The sequence below is a fragment of the Melanotaenia boesemani genome, chromosome 16 (genome assembly GCF_017639745.1).
Source record: "Melanotaenia boesemani isolate fMelBoe1 chromosome 16, fMelBoe1.pri, whole genome shotgun sequence".
NCBI classification, from domain to species: Eukaryota; Metazoa; Chordata; class Actinopteri; order Atheriniformes; family Melanotaeniidae; genus Melanotaenia; species Melanotaenia boesemani.
The window spans coordinates 21,892,145-21,909,981 of record NC_055697.1 but is presented as its reverse complement, the minus strand read 5'-3'; the positions used below and the strand labels follow the sequence as shown (position 1 = coordinate 21,909,981).

General features: G+C 39.2%; 3 protein-coding genes across 4 annotated transcripts; 2 read left to right on the top strand and 1 right to left on the bottom strand.

Annotated features, from left to right (window-relative positions):
* The first annotated feature begins 878 nt into the window (after positions 1 to 878).
* Positions 879 to 3,133, top strand: dnajc9 (DnaJ (Hsp40) homolog, subfamily C, member 9). The gene is made up of 5 exons (XM_042010860.1): positions 879 to 1,231; positions 1,792 to 1,932; positions 2,243 to 2,497; positions 2,677 to 2,763; positions 2,850 to 3,133. The coding sequence occupies exons 1-5, from the start codon at positions 1,058 to 1,060 to the stop codon at positions 2,958 to 2,960; spliced, it is 768 nt and encodes a 255-aa protein (XP_041866794.1). The 5' UTR covers positions 879 to 1,057; the 3' UTR covers positions 2,961 to 3,133.
* A 198-nt stretch (positions 3,134 to 3,331) lies between these two features.
* Positions 3,332 to 11,717, bottom strand: fam149b1 (family with sequence similarity 149 member B1). 2 transcript variants are annotated; one of them, XM_042010857.1, is made up of 16 exons: positions 11,209 to 11,717; positions 10,706 to 10,822; positions 10,012 to 10,156; positions 9,189 to 9,337; positions 8,909 to 9,052; positions 8,108 to 8,269; positions 7,807 to 7,988; positions 7,575 to 7,717; positions 6,911 to 6,979; positions 6,223 to 6,335; positions 5,733 to 5,957; positions 5,195 to 5,318; positions 4,897 to 5,022; positions 4,669 to 4,750; positions 4,217 to 4,354; positions 3,332 to 4,078 (listed from the first exon to the last, which is right to left on the bottom strand). In XM_042010857.1, the coding sequence occupies exons 1-16, from the start codon at positions 11,253 to 11,255 to the stop codon at positions 3,996 to 3,998; spliced, it is 2,049 nt and encodes a 682-aa protein (XP_041866791.1). In that variant the 5' UTR covers positions 11,256 to 11,717; the 3' UTR covers positions 3,332 to 3,995. The 2 variants fall into 2 exon arrangements, with proteins under 2 accessions (XP_041866791.1, XP_041866792.1); XM_042010858.1 differs by lacking the exon at positions 6,911 to 6,979.
* Positions 11,718 to 12,015: 298 nt separating this feature from the next.
* ecd (ecdysoneless homolog (Drosophila)) lies at positions 12,016 to 17,774 on the top strand. Its single transcript, XM_042010328.1, has 14 exons — positions 12,016 to 12,184; positions 12,365 to 12,588; positions 12,689 to 12,806; positions 12,974 to 13,061; positions 13,870 to 14,048; positions 14,316 to 14,508; positions 14,679 to 14,807; positions 14,910 to 15,035; positions 15,140 to 15,225; positions 15,581 to 15,684; positions 16,200 to 16,458; positions 16,836 to 16,903; positions 16,985 to 17,193; positions 17,304 to 17,774. Exons 2-14 carry the CDS (start codon positions 12,384 to 12,386, stop codon positions 17,544 to 17,546), a joined length of 2,007 nt encoding a protein of 668 aa, XP_041866262.1. The 5' UTR covers positions 12,016 to 12,184; positions 12,365 to 12,383; the 3' UTR covers positions 17,547 to 17,774.
* The last annotated feature ends 63 nt before the right edge of the window (positions 17,775 to 17,837 follow it).

The following is a 17,837-nucleotide window of genomic DNA, read 5'->3' as shown; positions in this document are numbered from 1 at the left end:
AAAATCAATATTTGGTATGACCACCTTTATTTAAGCACAGATTGAACGTACTTAAACTAGTTTTCTTGTCATTTTCTCATCATAATTTTTTTTTTAAGGGACTCCAACACATTGCTTCAATGGTGTTGGAGTCTGGAGCTGGGGAGGATTCATGAGACCTGGTGCTACTAAATTTTAAGTCAAGTTTATAATTTGGCATACACCAGCTTTTTCTCCCTGTTCTTAACAAGAACAAAGAAGATCTTTTCTGATGAGACTTTGGTGAACAGCGGATGGATCAACTGTGAGCCCAGATACATCTGTCATGTCCTGTGTCAGGTCTTTCAAGGACCCTGTTTCTTAAAGATATCACTTTTGAATAATGTTTGTTTACTGTACATAGATTTGGGTCAGCTATTTCTTACTTAAAGTTTTTTTTGTTTGATTGTTGTGTTTTGTTTGTTTACTTTACCTACATTGCATGCCAAGAAATGCCAAATTTTTCTGATAATAGCACTTGGTTGGTGTGAAAATACAATTAAAATTTTATCCAAATATATCTTTAGTATTTTTGGTAGATGTAAATAATCAAATGGGACCAAGTGATTTGTGTTTGTGACATTCTGCAAGGAACAAAGTACACTTTAAAATTGGTGCATTGTTAAGTTTTCTGTAATAGGCAGTGCTCATCTCAAGTTTTTTTTTCTTTTTTGTTGTTTTTTGTGTTTTTGTTATTATTATTATTATTATTATTATTATTATTATTATTATTATTATTATTATTATTATTATTATTTTTATAGAAGTCAACGTTACACGGTTTGTGGCTAGTTCAGTCGTGACAACCAATGAGAAGCCGCTTATGTTATTACGTAAGCGCGTCGGTATACGTACGGATGTACGTGACAGACCAGCGCGCCAAATTAATGTAGCTAACACAGAGAGAGCAGAAATAGGATTAATCTGACTTGTACACTGAGACCAATAGATTAAAATACAACGCAAATCTTTTAAACACTCAATAGTAGACATTTCACTGGTCAGAATCCGTGTCCAGTTTAATCAGAGTGCTGTCAGGATGGGTTTGCTCGAGCGGTGCCAGGAGCTCTTCAAGACCTCCAACTTATATGAGGTGCTGGGAATAAACAAAGAGGCGAACGAGACAGAGGTCCGGAGGAGCTACTACAAAGTGTCGATGAAAGTACATCCAGACCGGGCCCCTGAAGACCCGCAGGCAACAGAGAAGTTTCAGGTTAGCTTTCCGTGTTGTTAGCCATCAGAAAGCACATACGTATTGAGCATACAGAAAGCTAGGTTTGTTAGCTAGCTAACGTGAGCTCAGTGGTTGCAACCATAACGACTTTTCCACTGGATAATTTTAAGCTTAAATCCAGTATTACCGAGGTATTCCGTTCAGAATCTGTAATAGTCGTAGCGGCAATTTTATTTTTAAGCTTTTTCTCAGCCTGTTTGTGTTTGCAACTGTGCATTAGGAGCTTATGTTTGGCTTTTGAATGAATGAATAAAAATAAAACTCGTCTTGTGTTGTAACAGACTTAACTCCTTCAGTTGTTATTCTTATTGATTATTGTCCGTTAAAAATACCAGCGCAGTGATGACAGTATTATTTCAAATGCACATAGCCAAAGGAGGGATAGCTTTCAAAGAAAAGCAACAACTAACCAAGGGTAAACTTAATGTCTAACGCAGATGCTCAGAGCACTTTAGTGGTCCAAAACATCTCCACATCCTATTAGTACAAAAGTACATTTTCTTTTGTAAAGGCTGTATGTGTTTAACATTTGCCTCCAGGTGTTGGGAAAACTGTATGCAGTGCTGAGCGATAAGGAGCAGAGAGCCATTTATGATGAGCAGGGAGTGGTGGATGAAGAGTCTGATGTCCTTAGTCAAGACCGCTGCTGGGAGGAATACTGGAGACTGCTCTTTCCTAAGGTATGGGAGCAAGAAGGGATTTTTTTAATACGCATTTGATGTTGAAATACAACAGTCTCCAACTCTGGTCCTCAAGAGCTACTGTCCTGCAGGTTTTAAATGTTTCCCCTGCTGTAACGCGCCTTGACAACAAGCTGTTGGGGTAAACTTCAGTCGCTTGTTCTGCACATGCAACTGTTTATTTTTAATTTTGTTCAGAGTTGGAGAACCCTGTTGTAATGCCTTTGAGTAAATCAATTCTGTACCAGGAATTTTGATAAGTATTGATAATAAGTTAATAGTCTATTGTCTCTCTCTATCCATCTCTTAGATCACAAAGGAGGACATTCTGGCTTTTGAGAAGAAATACAAGGGCTCTGATGAAGAGCGGGAAGATGTGATCCGGATTTATGTGCAGCATAAAGGAGATATGGATGCAATCGCATGCTCGGTGATGTGCTTCTCCCAGGAAGATGAGCCCAGGGTGTGCAGCATTATCCATGCCGCCATAGAGAGTGGAGAAGTTGAAGCATTCCCAGCATTTACTAAGGAGTGTGACAAAAAGAAGAGGGCCCGGAGGAAAAGGGTGAGAAGTGTGTGGATGTTAAAATTTGAAAAAACCCAAAGCTCAGACATAGTTTTTCTTGTTTATTTTGATTTACTTTCCTCACATGGCATTGTATGGCTAAAGTCTGTCACTTTACCATCAATAATCTACATTGAGTAGTAAGTGTTGTCAATTTAAGCATCTTGCTGATCTTCCAGGCTGACAGAGAGCGAGAAGAAGCAGAAGAAATGCAAAAAGAGATGGGGCTTGATGATCAGGATGATAGTCTAGTCATGATGCTGAAGGTAGTATATGTATACATGCATAATTCTGGGAGCTGTTGTTTATTTTCCTCCTTCATTCCAACTTGAATTTCTTTCCTATTTTGCAGCAACGACAGCAGTCCAGAGAGAAGAATTTCAACAGTTTCCTTACAGACCTGGAGGCAAAATACTCCAAAAAAAGTGCCAAACCCCAAAAAGGAAAGAAAGGAAAGAAGTAAATGTCAGAAAACGGCTTGTCAGTCAAGTTCAAACAACATCCCAAATGTCTACCTTTAAAAAGGTCATTTTAAACCTTAGAAGGTTTTTAGTCTTGACACAAAAATGTAAATGCTTTTTGACCTTGTTTGCTGTTCAAGTTTTCATATGTTAATAAATTTGCATGTAAATAGCACATCACTTGTATTGTTTTTATTATTTTGTATAAAACAAATTAAAGAAAAGGAATAAAGGAAAAATGTGATTTTCCAGCTTTGTTGCCTTTGTGGCACAGCTGTCTGATAGCTTAAAGATAAATAAACACCTTATTACCATTTATACAGTAATCCTGACGTTATCTGTGAAAACATGTCCGCCTAGCTTTACTCAGATAAACGGAGATCACATTTAATACAGTTCTTTGTACAGAAATCATTACTTTAAATTTATTTACAATTACTTCATATACACATTCCTACATTGTAGGATAATTCTAGTAGAAGCACTTGTTCAGTTCATACAGCTGCTACATCCTTTCCTGTAATGATTTTTAGTCAGCTTCAATAGAGAGTGTGGCACCTATTGTCACTGGCTCCTGTATGCACACAAGCTGCAGATGAAGATTTTTGTCTGCAGGTTATTTAAAAGTTGTACAGTACTAAATTCTGATGTAACGTTGGAGAAGAAATATAGTTTTATCCTCAATCCCTGTCAGTGGCTTACATATACATATATACACACACATACGTGTGTATATATATATATATATATATATATACACACACACACACACACAAACATATTTAGATCATGCATATATCCACACAGATGGCTTATATTGTATATAAGGACAGAGTCACTTTAGCTGTTTGGCAGCCACATAAGCTGATTTCTGCAATAGAAAAATAAGCCTTTAACAAAAAAAACCTCCACCCAAGCAGCACTGTATTAAAAAAATGTGCTACTTCTGTAAAACAAAACTGTTCAGTGGGCACAGATGCTGCAGTGTTGCTTCATGAAAAGATGACTGGCTGAAGATTGTGGAGATGGGAGGCAAACTACAAGCCAGGTCTGCTGGCTCTGGATGAGACGCCTCCGCGGGTGTACGCCCGAGATGGGACTGACACAGGCACCAGTGGAGCTGTGGGATAAAGGATCTAAAGTTAATGAACCTTCATTCAGTTGGTGAATTTAACTGGAAGCCAGCTGCTGTAAGCTCCAGCTTTTAACACTTTATAAAAGTCTGTAAGCTTTTCACCAGCTACTTTATTCTATTGACCTGGGATAGAGGCTTGTGGGTCTGGCTCCTCTTCGTCTTTGATGGGCGAGTGTCCCAGAGGGTGGTGAGAAAATGAGTCCAAGAAAGATGAGCTGCTGATGCCGAGACTGATGCCAGTTACACCGATTCCCAGAGAGTCTGGTGATATGAAAGAATAAATTAATGCATAAGTGATTAAGAGATGAACTAAAAAAAATCTATCTTACAAAAGTTTTAATACGTCTACAACTTTAAATGAATGGATATTCGGACAGTAAACTTTGGACTGTACTGTATAACCCGTCCAAGGAATCAAGAACAAGCATAGAAAAAAAGCAGGATTTTAAATATAAAGTATCAGACAACTGAGCCACCAAGAAATGATTATATTTAAACCTGCAGAGTATTAAATCCTTCCCTTTCCTACAGGTTTTTAATGATTTCTCTTCAGCTACTCTGGTTGAATTGCTTACCTATGCCCACAGATGCTCTGCCTGGACGTCCCTGCCCTATGTTGTCGAGTACTGTGAAGGAACGGCGGTATGGCGTGTCTGACTGAAAATAGAGCCAGGAATCAAACATCAAACGCACTGGTCATACACTAATAAACTGATGAGGCATCCATAAACCTGATAGCTAGAAAAAAATAAAAGGAACATGAAAGTGATCTGTCAGTTCTTGTATTCTGTGAAGCATCTTACTCTGTATGTGTGAGTTGTGTTGGGACGTGAGAAGGCATCCAGCAGGTGGTGACGATCCCTTGGTAATGAGCTGCCAGCTTCGTCATTTATAGCACTGTGGGCACGGCTGGATGCACCTTTCTGACGCTGGCAAGATAAAAAATATCACACATGGCTGGTTACTGGGATTTTACTTTATTTTAAAAAGTGACCAACACATTTTAGTAAATGAATCAATGTAGTTGTTAGTTTGTTATTTATATGAATGTTGGGGGATAACTGGTAGATTTCTAAAACCTGCTTGGTGCTGTTATGGTACCTGTGTGAGCTTGGACTGCTGGCCTGGATGAGATGGCTCTGAATCCCCGGTGCTGATGGGAGGAAGGAGTGTGTTTCGACTCAGAGGCAACAGTGGAGACGTCAGATGATCGCTGGCTGTTGTTCTGTTGAAGAAGCCACACACTTAATGAGTTAAAATTGTTTGATCTTTTCTGCATTTTGTTTCAAATTGATGGAGTAACTGTGGGAGTTCTGCAACACTCAGTTTTAATTGTGAGGATGAAAGTCAACGTCTGACTGAGATTTTTCTCCACACATCACAGTTTACTTCCACAGGCAGAATTTGACTTTGAGAAACAAAAACATCTCATCCAAATCTCACAAAGAAAGATACAGTAAATGCAGATGAAATGTCCAACTTACTAGATTCATGACTACATAATATGATGTTATATTTCTTTTGTTTACAATTCATGACAAGTTCATTTGTTTAGAGATTTAGAGGCTAAAAAAGAGAATGAGGGCATAAAAAAGAAGGGTAGGGGCTTCAGTGGGATTCTTCTAATGCTTCAACTCACAGACGTGTCCCACGGATGACCTCATCCAGGGATACACCTGTGCTGGACTGACTAAAGCTGGGAACCAATGGCAGTAGGGTTCGAGGAGGAGGATTTCTGCGTCGGGCTGACTGTGCGGGGCGAGACAGCGAGGAAGAGCTCTGCTCTAGGGCTCGGCGAGGGCGAGGCTTGCTGGAGAGGACCACACTCGAGCCTGGCCTGCGAGACATACGCTCCTCTGGCTCTCTGTGTGGGAAGGTGAGTGGGAAGGTGAAGAATGGAGCGTTTAGCTGGGTGAATTCTCTGCCAAGTTAGGTGTAAAAATCAGAGACAACAACATGGTATGATGGAGGATTTTTATGATTCATCTCGCAAAATGTAAAATGTTTACTTAGAAAAACATTTGCAAGATAAATGCATCTTATGTGTTAAAAATATATGATTAACTTGGATTTAACTTCCTATTTCAGGGGAAATGTTTGTTGGTTAGAAGAGTCATATGCATCCATACTGGTTTCTCTCCAGTGCACCCAGATTCCTCTGCTGCAGGGGGATGCTCTGGATCATGATGAGGTCATTCAGGTTGTGTTGGGTTGCTGCTGCTCCTATAGGCACCCTACCAACCTGAGGAATGGTGTGAATTGAGTGAGCGAAAGAAATGGTACAGGTGGGATGAGAAGTAGAGGATGTGGGAAAAAAAGATGAGAAAGATTAAGGGACAGAGACAAGAAAAAGGAGACACAGTAGAGAAGGGAAGCCCAGTGACCACAGAGTTAGTTATTTCCATTTTTACAACGCAATATAATTTTAACAGAAATGGTTATTCTTCATGCAGTGATGGACAGTAAGGAAGACCTCATATCTGCTATGCCACCAATTATGTGAGAAAAAAAGAGAACAAAACAAACAAAAACAAAAAACAATCACATTTAAAATGCATGAAGACAGTAACTACAAAAAACTGTCCTAAAATTAATGAAAGAATAGAACAATCTAAAGAGAAACAAAGCTGTTCAAGTTCAATGTATGTTTGCAATTAAAAAAAAAAAAAAAACAAACAAAAAAAAAAGCAGTGAGGATCCTTGAGAGTTAATCAACAGACACAAGCACATTTTTCTAGAGATAAAGATAATGACCGTCTACAGTTGTTGGGCATACAACACACCACCAGTTTGACTCTAAATAAGGGAGTTACATACACTGGAAGGCTTTTTCTGCATTTTGGATTTCCGTCTGGACTTGTGCTTTGAGCCCTTTGCCTTTGTGTTCTTTAGGTGAAGAATAGGGATGTCCAATAAAAGACAGTGGACAGGGAAGAAAAGATGGAGGAAAGAGCGCAGAACAAAGAGTTGAATTAATGAAGACAAGGTGAACCAAAGAAAGATAGGAGAAACAAGAACAAAAGAAAAGAGACAAAAAGAAAAGGTCCTCAAACATGGTGAGGTGAAGGGCAGGGAATGAAGAGGGAAGGAAAGAAAACAGTGATATAAATAAGTTAGTGAACTGGAAAAACTGAGAGACTGAAGAGAAACAGACAGGAGTGAAAAACAAGCAACATTCAAGTTGTATATCTGGAACAGACATAAGACTCTGCAGTGCTTCTGTATTCATTAAGATTAAAATTTCCAAGTTAAATAATTTCTTTCTTTATCACTTTCTCTTCAGTCTCAGTGGTTTTAATGCATCAATTTGACATTAATTAAATATTACTTTTGGGATTGGTTAAAGGACAGAAAATAGACTAATTCTTTGAAATGTCAACAAGATCACAAGTTTTGAATTGATATTCTGATCTACTGATGAAAGAAATTAAACGTCCTTTCTAATCCTCAGGCTTGTCTAAGTCCTCCTCAGTCCACTGACCTGGAACTGTGGGCCAGCTGTGAGCGGTGGGACCCGGCTCTGGCTAAGTTTGGGCAGCATTGTGGGCAGTGAGGAAAGCAGCATTAAAGGATTCTGGGAGTCTGACTGTACAGGGCTCAAGCTCCCAGAAATGGTTTCATCATCTGGAAATCACACATTAAATTCAAGTCAAAACAGTGAATATATTAGAGTTCAATCTAAAGTCAGCAAAGCAGTGAAACTTAAGTCTAACGTGTGGTGCAGCATTCCCAGTGGCGTTGGACCAGCTCTTTCATCCAGCCAACCAGCTCCTGCCACACATCATCAAACAGCAAGTCGAGAACAGCTTGACGGCGACAGCGATATGGTGACACAGGAGGCAGACAGCGATGCCTCCGAACTGACTCTGAATAATCCTGGTCCCACTCACTGTCTCTGTGGAAAGCAATTATAAATAATTTTAGTTTTCTTAGCATCTAATTTACTATAAGCAGCAAGAGCAGTTTAAATTCTGCTCATTGTGTAATAACAACTTTCGAAAGTGAGTAACTCACAGATCCCTGCTATCAAAAGCCAGGTATTCCTCCATCAAACCCTCTACTTCAATCACTTCCAGTTTGTCATGGCTGCCAGAGCCACTAGAGTTGTTAAGAGGGCCATCCAGTTCTCCTGAGGAGGACTTGATCAGGGCAGCTCTCTTGCCCTGCACATTCAACCTTAACCCCCCCCCCCAAGACAACATAATTAAGTACCTTATATTAAAAGAAAAATATGGATAGACATTGACAAACAATTTAGCTGACAACACAAGGCATAAAAGCACAATTAAAATCATGTTACTATCAATACAATTGGATATCCATCACTATTTTATCTAATCTTCATTGTATCAGATTGAAGCTCTGCCCAGTCCATATGAGTTCAGTCTGAGTCCTAGCCCTGTCAAAAGCTGAACAACATGACTTTGGCCCAAAGAATTGACTGAAAAGTCAGAATGTCTAGGTCACAAAACCAGATAGTCAGTTAGGATTCCCCTAAGATCCAGCTATTTCAAGATTTAGTTAGTATTCAATTAACGCCTGAGACAGAAGATAATAAAGTAGCATGTAGTAACTCTTGTGAAAAGCAGTTTTTAATAGAAGCATTGTAAATGTTCCCTAATTTATTCAGTGCAAGCAATCTATTATCTGGAAAGGCTGAATAAAGTTCACCCAAGATGAGGAAATGCCAGTTTAAAACTGGAGAATGTTGTATGTTTAAAATCCCTGTACAAACTGATGTGAATACCAGAAAAAGGTGTCTGTTTTTAATTAAATTCAGCATTAAACAAGTGTGTCAGTGCATTCATGACTTACTCTGCACCACCCTTATCTTTGTCCTGGGACTTCAAATCGCTGTCGTTGCCTGCAGATGTGCTGCTGACAGGGCTGGCTGACCCTGGAGTAGCATACCACTGGAAGCCCTCATCAGTGGGACACATCAGCTGACTTCCCAAGATCCTGAGTAACACACACAAAATAAAAAAAATAAAATAATGTTGTCCTACAAGAGTGGGATGGCAGCATTAATCTCAGATTCCACTGTTGCCACTCATTCAGAACTAACTGGGCTGCAGAAAAAAAGTGGATTGCATACCGAAGATGTGGAAAGCGTGTGGTCCACTGCTGACATTCATCCTGCAGCCCCTGTGGTATCCCACCCCCACTTCCTCTCCCTTCATACAGCTCTTTGTCAATCTCCTCAAACATTTGCTGCACCTGCCGAGACGCTGCCTTGTCGAACTCCTGTGGGACAAAACAACAGAAGAAGAATGGAAGTCAAAAAAGTTACTTAAACCTCTGTTCTCCAGCTAAGCATCTGAAAGCTGTGACTTTTCATTCTGTTCATAATCTAATGCTGATATATCACTGTTATTTTTCAATATTTTTTAAGGCAAACCTCAGTGGAAGTAACAATGAGCTCAAACTCAAGGGATGTGCATTTGTGGTTAAGATAAAAAAAGGGAGACAAATAAAAAGTTAAAAGAGCTGAGCTTTGAGTAAGTTAGCTTTTACGACTGAAGGAACTTAAAGACAATCTACTAAATAAATCATTGACTCCCAGAAATTTTTGGTTGAACTGGCTCAGTGTTGTAAGCAAAGCATAATACCAAAATACAAACATAAGTTGGAGATAACCAAAGCATGTTATTACAAAACAGATACTGGTTATATTTGCTTACATAATGTCCCACACATTTTCCAAAATGTGTGAGAGGGGGTGAGTTAATCTAATATGTACATTAAAAAATATGTGAAAGTAGCTTTTTTTGAAAAATAGATACATTTTAAAACAAAACAATAGGACAAATATAAGAGGATGCTTTCAATGCCAAAGAAAAACATGTCATCTGTGACCAACAGAACCAATTTGCCACCATCAGAACATGTGAAAAATCTTTTCTTTTGAGTAGACTTACATCATAGCCCCAGGAGAAAACAGAGCTTCTCTCTGTGGAGATGCCAGTACCTGTGGAGCTGTGGATACCTGACCAGGACTGGTGGGAGTCCACTGAGATGACAGTGGTGCAGTCAGAGTGAACTGAAGCAGCAGATGCCTGTGAGCTTAACAAAGAAATAGGGAAGTTGTGAGGTTTGTATAGAGCTTGAAAAGTAATGAAAACAGTCTTTGTTTCCAACATTCTTTTTATCTCACAGCAGCAGCAGATCATCTCTTTGCATCCCTTCTACACATATTGAAAAATCAAGATCTTGCATATTTGTAAATGTAGAGAAAGTCTCTTTAATGTGGTTGAGGAAAAATAATTTAAGTGGCTGCTTAAGGAGCTGCGTATATAATCAAAGTGGAAAATGAAGAGCAAATGTCAGGAGTTATTGAATATTCTAACAGGCTGCCTCATTATTCATTCTTTCAACTGCACATCTGAAGGAGGCAATGTGATATTAATTAATCCGCTACTTCTGGGTGTCGCATAGCATGAGTCCTGAGAATCAGCTGTCTTGTTCAAGATGGTGTAGCATTACAAAACACTCACCCAAGAGAGTGTGTATGTATGTGCTTGTTGCTTGCTCTTTTCTTTTTTCTTTCTAATCATGGACATGCAAAGGTTTGACTATTTGCAGAGGAAGCCATGCCTGCAAGGACTTGGTTACCTGTTGTGTGCAGAGGAAGCTTCCTGAAAGTTGTGGAGGTAGTGTGGAGGAGTTTGGTTATCATCTGCTTCTTCTGGGAGAGGGTGGTGATCAAGGCGGCTTCGAGACAATCCACGACTACACAAATTACAGATTGAGAACAGTTATAAAATAAATGATCAACTAAACAATTATGCCACATTTTCGAATGCACATAAGTGGTGCGTCTAAAAAATTAATACATTATGAATGGAAAAAATGTCAGTAAAGTACAATCGTGCCTTTCCTTTTATTAAAACAGCAGAATATCCTGACACCAGTGAAAATAACAGTGTCCAAATGATATAATACATAATGATCATTCTGCCCATCATGTGACTAAATATTGCAATAAACTAACGCTTTTAGAGCCTAAACTAGCGAGCCAAATTCATGTTATGTTTTACCGGGCAGCCACAAAAAGCACAATAGCTGGAAACATCATGAACGCTGCACGAATTATTCAATTTCCTATTAGTACTCACATCTCAAGCTTGTGCGATACAGGTCTCCTGTTGTATCGTGAAATCATTCTCCTTTGTTTCAGTTTTATTATGGGCTCAAGCCCTCACCTCTCATTCTTGTCTCCGCTTCCAGGACCCCCTGAGAAGAGTATAAATGGATGTCCAACATTTTCTTGAACATTAGTCCAGACATAAAAGCCCTTAGAGCAAGGGTGCTGGACAGGGGTTCGGATACAAATGCTAACGTTCTCTCTAACAACAGGTAATGATAAGTAAAGGCTACGCCTAAAAATAAGCTAACTAACGTTACAGGAATGGTGGCACGAAATGTCATAAAGACATCAGTAACACTATAAAAATTCCACAAAGCATAATTTCCCTTAAAATGTATCTTACAACACCAAAAAAAATTGTCTGTGGTCAGAAATGTTATTGACACCTATGTTTATCCATCAAAACAATTTACTGAAGTTGCAGTGACGATCATCAGCTTAGAGAAATTCTTTATGCTAACATTAGCACCACCGACGACAACAATAACGCGGCTGTCATGGATACGCAGGTGCGTAACCGCGTGGGCTACTGGGAAATGAAGTTCCGACTGTTCTTGTCATTTTACTACATTTCCCGTCATTCACTGTGATAATTAGATTACGTTCATGAAATGAATCCGTTTGTCATACGTGATGTCGTGTAAACTTGAAATGTTGAGTTATGCGATTAATTGATTAGTACCTACAAATTTAGCGGCATAAGTTATGCATAGTTAGTTCCTTTCATAAACGAGAACTTCTTTAATAGGTAAATTCATGAAGTCGGAACCATTTTCAGTAGATTTTTGGGGCAGTCGACTAGAAATTCTGAAAGGACCTAAATAGTCGCAGATGGCGTTGTTACAACGCACAGACATATTACCAGACCTTGATATTGAACCCTTCATTGTTATCGTTTCGCTTCACGTTTACATATATTCTCACTTTTAGAAACAAGACGAGGTAAGATTGGCGTACAGTTTTAAATTATTATTATTTTTAATTCACGTAATAAATCGTAGCTGGAGTTAGCTAGCGGCATGGGCTTCAGTTTTGGTTTTGAACTTAAAGAAATCATTTCTTTTTAGACCACATGCTGACCGTATGATATGTGTATCACATCGGCCTTTTGTCCCTTTTAAAGGTTTTTAGATAAGACTAATAATGGACGCCCTGCAAAGGAGGATGATTCAGGAGGATATGGTTGAGTACAAACTTTTCTTGCTCCAGCCTCACGGTTCAGATTTTCAAAGGACTGAAGAACGCCTTCAATATCTGATAGAAGAGATCTTGGCAAAAGTTGCCCCTCTTTTAACACAATACATCTGGCAGCATCAATCATTCAACCTGAAGTATTATCCTGAGAAAGGTAGTATACAGTACTACACATGGACACACCGGTTAAAGTATTTATCCCGTGGTGAATAGGTCAACTCACAAAATACTCGCGTGTTTCTGTTGATTAACAGGAGATTTTCCTGCTCACATTGGGGGGAGCACTCAGTTTGGAGACAATGTTGAGGACGAATGGTTTATTGTCTACCTCCTGCAGCAAATCACTGAGGTTTTTCCAGATCTTGCAGCAAGGTAAGGAGACAGTGTGTGTTCTTTGTGTATCATATTCTCATACTGGCTGTTAGCAGGTCCTCCACAACTTTCAAGAGTATTATTGCATATCACATGTTTTCCTGCAGCTCAAATGTGCATCATTGTCTATTCGTTTGCAATTTAGAATTTAATGCCTGTGTTTGCAGAGTTGAGGACAATGATGGGGAGTTTCTTCTCATTGAAGCAGCAGATTATCTTCCCAAGTGGCTGAATCCAGACACCAGTGAAAATAGAGTGAGTCATTCCAATTAAATGGTAGCTATGAGGATAGACTTTTATTGAGTTCATATCGTATCACAATTCTAATTGATTTGTTTAGTTTTAAGATCAAACCTGAGGAAAAAAACAATAATAATAATCACTATATATATATATTTATATATATATATATATATATATATATATTTGGAGATACCCAAACCACTGTCACATGACGTTTAGTAACTTTTCTTCTCGATAATGACATCATCTTCGGGTGATAACTCTGTCATGTCTGGCATCTATTTTGCTGCTCTCAGCTCCACGTTCGGTCATTCTGCTTGCCTAGGTTCAACTTATCCAGCAACTTATGGAAGCGGAGCAGGAAAAGGCTCCATTTGGCTGTTGTCGTGCACATTTACAAGTAAATAGGCTCACAGCTGATCACTGTGATTGATTAGAAATTTATCACGATCATTAAGCATGATTATATGATCGTACAGCCCTAGGATGCAGATTCTAAATTCATAGTAAACCTTAGATTAAACGGCAGATTATATTGTATCCCAGATACCACCTCACTTACTTATTTTCATTATAGAAGATCATCTGTTTAAGGTAGTCTAAGAATGGCGTGCATTTTTGTTTACATTTCAAAAGCTTTGAAGTGGTATTAAGCAATGACTGCTTGGGAGGAATGAGATCATTAAAAAAAAAAAACCTTTTGTTGTGGTTTTACTAAATCAAGAGGGAAATAAAAATGAAACAAATAAAAAAGTATTGGCTAAGGCTTAAAATATCCATTTGACACTGTCTTAATTGCTACACTTCTTTTCTTTGGCAGGTCTTTCTGTACAGGGGAGAGCTGCACATCTTGCCCTGTCCCTCCAAATCCAGTGCAGAGGGTTTCCCTTATGATGTGGTACCCAGTGTAGTGCAAGCTCTGGCACTACTTTCTACTCAACCAGAAGCATGCAGGCCAAACTCCAAGATATGTTCAGCCGTGAGGAAACGGCTACAAGGGTGAGAGGGTTTCCACACATAATAAAAGTCTGCCTATGCCTGAAACTAAAACTATTAAATACTGTGCATTCCTCCTATAATACAAGTGGAAACAAATTACACGTTAACGACAAGAGCAACTGCTTGTGTGTTATACTGTCTTAAATGTCAGAATGTATGATTTAAATTATTAGTGGGGGATAACTTTTCATCACAAACTTAATAAAGCACTTGCAGGAGCATACAAAAACCAAACTGCAAAAATGTCAATCTCTACTTATCAAACAGGTACCCAGAGAAGATTAAAAGTGGTCTCCATCGTGCCCACTGCTTCATACCTGCAGGTATTGCCACTGTGTTGGCACAGCGACCAGATCTGGTTGCACCTGCAGTTTCAGCTTTCTACCTGCGGGATCCTGTGGATCTGCAGGCCTGTCGGAGCTTCAAGACCTTTCCTCCTGAAACAAGAGTCCTCACCTTGGTAAAAGATGTAAACATTCATAAGTGTAGTGGGTTAAAGCAAAGAAACAAGGTTTACCTTTTCGAATGGCAAACGTTCATGTCTTAAAATAATGCTTCTGTTTTTTTTTTTTTTTTTTGTAATATATATATATAGGTATTGTGAACTGTCTTTATTCAATCTTGTAACAGGTGACATTCACCCGCTGCCTGTATGCCCAGCTGCAGCAACAGCAATTCACTCCAGACCGAAGAAGCGGATTTAACCTGCCTCCTCACTCTCATCCACAGTACAAGGCTCAGGAGCTTGGCATGAAGCTGGTAAGCTTGTGCTGTTCTTCATTCTTTATGCATTTTTTGCCAGCAAGGGTGCAGATAACTAGGTGTTTTGAGTTTCACGTTTCACGTCTGTGTTTGTGCCAGGCGCATGGCTTTGAGATCCTGTGCTCTAAATGTAGATTGCCATCTTCAGAGCCTAATGCACCAGTCAGTTGCAATCCTCAGTGGAAAGGCTTTTTGGAAAGTCTTGAAAGAAATGGCTACTTCCGGGTGAGTGACGCTTTTTAAACGACTTTTATATTATGAATATAAAAGGATGCAATGGGAGAACAGCATACTCATAATGTACTTTTTCTTTGTATCCCCTAATGCAGGGAGAATTGGAAGGTTCGGTCCTTTACAAAGAACTTTCAAGGTCTGCAGAAAATTTCTTCAAACTCTCTGTTGCCTCAAAATCCAGGTGAGGAGTATGTCTGTGCACACATGTACACCAAACAGCCACAACATCAAAACCAGTTGTGTAATGTGTAGGTAGCAACCAGTGGGACTGTTGAGCTGGTTTCAGATCATACCCCAGCATCTTGATTGGATTGGGATCTGGGGAGTTTGCAGGCTGGGTGGAGGGCTTTGTGTGATATTTACTCCAGGGCTCGCGTATTTAGCCTACCTTTGTATTGTCACCGATCAATGTTATTTCTTTAACTTGTTCATGATTTAAATGTTGTGACTGATCGGTGCATGCAAGACTTAAAGTGTGTGAGTATATCTGCCTTTGTGCATTGGTCTGAATATGCATGCTGTGAATGTCGTTTCAGCATTCTGTCCCCGGGGGAGGAGGTTCTCCAGGTGCTGCACAGCTGCAGTCCATTCAACTTGGAGGAGATGAAGAAACTCGAGTCACAGCTCCCCCAAGAGGACAGTGAGTGAAAAGTCTGACTAAAGAATGTATCCAGTGTTCAATGTTAACTTGACAGGAAAAAAATTCAAAGTTAGTAGATATCCCTCTTTTTTTTGCCTGGATCAAATAGAAACCGAACTTCATTGAAAAGGAAAACTTTGGTTGACTTCACTTAGAAATGTAGAAACCATCCCTGCTGCGCATTTTCTGACAGTCTTTGCATACATATGGCTGTTATTTCATTTGGATCCTTAGATTATATTTTGTGAGATATTGCCATTGAGGCAATATCCCTACTACATGTGATGATTTTTCATTTCACTGTGAAAGCTTGAACTTGCCTGTAAGGATATGCATGTATTAAAGTTGGTGTTGTAAGGTTTGGATAATTATTTTAGAAATCAGACACTATCATTGTTAGTAAGTATCTGCTTTTAAACAATTATTTCATTTAGTTTTCTGTCTTGTTGGTTTGCATTCCCATATCTCCAACCTTCTTATTCACATAATTTGCCTTTCTTTGTGTCATTCTCCAGGTGACAGCTGGCTGGATCTCACAGCTCAGGATCTGGAGGAGCTGCTGCAGGAAAGAAGCTGTAGCGGAGCTGATGTTAGCAGCAAAAAATCCTGCTCCACTAAACAGACACAGAACATTAGGGATGCAGAGGAGAGAGGAAAGGATAAGGAAGACAACAAGGAGGAAGAGGAGGCTGGTTACAGCCTGGTAGCAGTCAGTCAAGGACTGAAGAATTTCCTTAATGCCATGTCGTCTCATGAGGGGGCTGAACTTCCTTGGTGAGAGACTCACTAAATGACTGAATGTCAGCATGTTTAAATGACGCAAGGAAAAAAAAAGATAAATCTAGATCAAAACCAGACTTTTAAAATGCATGTAAATCAAAAACTCTCATATCCAGACTAACACACATTCACATGTGATTAAAAGTCGAATTATTATTACACCAGCTAAGACATAACTGCTGAGAGATTAGCATGTTTTTTTATTTTTTTTCAAGTGCATGTGGCTACATGCTGCTTAATTTTTTCTTTGTGCTTTGCTTGGATGAAAAAAGTCAATTTATTCACAAAGCATAAAAACTTTCTTGCTAATTTATTCAGAACCATCACTAGTCTCTCTTTCATATGTCATATTGCCTTCCTCTGTTTTCCAGGAGCAGTGCAACTCAGCCTTTTAGTTTTGACCCAGACTCTGTGACCAACTCCCTGGACAGACTACTGGGTATGTAGAGGTTCTAAAAGATTTCTGACATTTAAAATCTGACAATTTTTCCTCCATTTACCCTTTTTTTTTAATTATTAGGAAGCAAAGATGAAGAGCTAGATTCAGACGATCTGGAAGATGAAGATTTTGATGGAGAAGATGACGAAGAAGTGGAAAAAAAAGAGGAGGGTTCCTCTAATCAGGCAGATATGAGTGGGACAGAAACTCTGGACAGCCTCAAAAGATACATGGACCAAATGGATCAGGAGCTGATGAGCACGAATGTAGGACAAAGCTTCAGTCAAAGGGTAAATTCTCTTTGTGAATCTTCCTCATCCTCAAGCTAATATCAGTTAGAAACAAATGCACCGACATAGTTCATGCATCATCTTCCATGCATATTTTTCTATTTCTGCAGAATTACAACAAGACGAGCTTGGACAACGGCTCCTCTCATTCATCTACTGGAGACGGTCTCTCGAGGGAGGATGGAGGAGTGGAAGAGACAGAAGAAGAGGAGATCCAGCCTTTAGATGTGGATGTCAATTTAGTCGCAAACCTGTTGGAGTCTCTGAGCTGCCAGGCTGGGCTGGCCGGACCCGCTTCCAACCTGCTCCAGAGCCTGGGCATACACCTCCCACCCAATTCTGATCCCTCATAGAGGACAAGAGGAAGTGAGTTTAATGAGGTGATAAATGACAGGCAGCCATGTCCAGCTGATAACTGCCTTTATTACATAGAGCTGCATGAATTTCACATTCAAACTCTGTATTTAAAATTGTATATTGAAGACATTTCCTGTAACACAGCTTCAAAAATATATTAAGATGTTATAAAATCTGAAGTGTTTACTGTTGAGATAAAATATAGCACTGAAAACAAAAGGAAAAGAAATGTTGTCATTTAAGATTTTCCTCTGTTAAGCCCATGTTTAAAGTGACAGTGAACTAAA

What these genes read in the sequence shown, in the direction of transcription:
- fam149b1 (XM_042010857.1), bottom strand. Translation starts at nt 11,255, where the DNA reads ATGATTTCACGATACAACAGGAGACCTGTATCGCACAAGCTTGAGAT. An exon ending in GTATCGCACAAGCTTGAGAT is followed by an intron (nt 10,823 to 11,208) that starts GTGAGTACTAAT and finishes TAATTTGTGTAG; the next exon opens with TCGTGGATTGTCTCGAAGCC. An exon ending in CAGCTGGCCCACAGTTCCAG is followed by an intron (nt 6,980 to 7,574) that starts GTCAGTGGACTG and finishes CTTCACCTAAAG; the next exon opens with AACACAAAGGCAAAGGGCTC.
- dnajc9 (XM_042010860.1), top strand. Translation starts at nt 1,058, where the DNA reads ATGGGTTTGCTCGAGCGGTGCCAGGAGCTCTTCAAGACCTCCAACTTA. An exon ending in AGGCAACAGAGAAGTTTCAG is followed by an intron (nt 1,232 to 1,791) that starts GTTAGCTTTCCG and finishes ATTTGCCTCCAG; the next exon opens with GTGTTGGGAAAACTGTATGC. An exon ending in GGAGACTGCTCTTTCCTAAG is followed by an intron (nt 1,933 to 2,242) that starts GTATGGGAGCAA and finishes TCCATCTCTTAG; the next exon opens with ATCACAAAGGAGGACATTCT.
- ecd (XM_042010328.1), top strand. Translation starts at nt 12,384, where the DNA reads ATGGACGCCCTGCAAAGGAGGATGATTCAGGAGGATATGGTTGAGTAC. An exon ending in ACAGCTCCCCCAAGAGGACA is followed by an intron (nt 15,685 to 16,199) that starts GTGAGTGAAAAG and finishes GTCATTCTCCAG; the next exon opens with GTGACAGCTGGCTGGATCTC. An exon ending in GAGGGGGCTGAACTTCCTTG is followed by an intron (nt 16,459 to 16,835) that starts GTGAGAGACTCA and finishes TCTGTTTTCCAG; the next exon opens with GAGCAGTGCAACTCAGCCTT.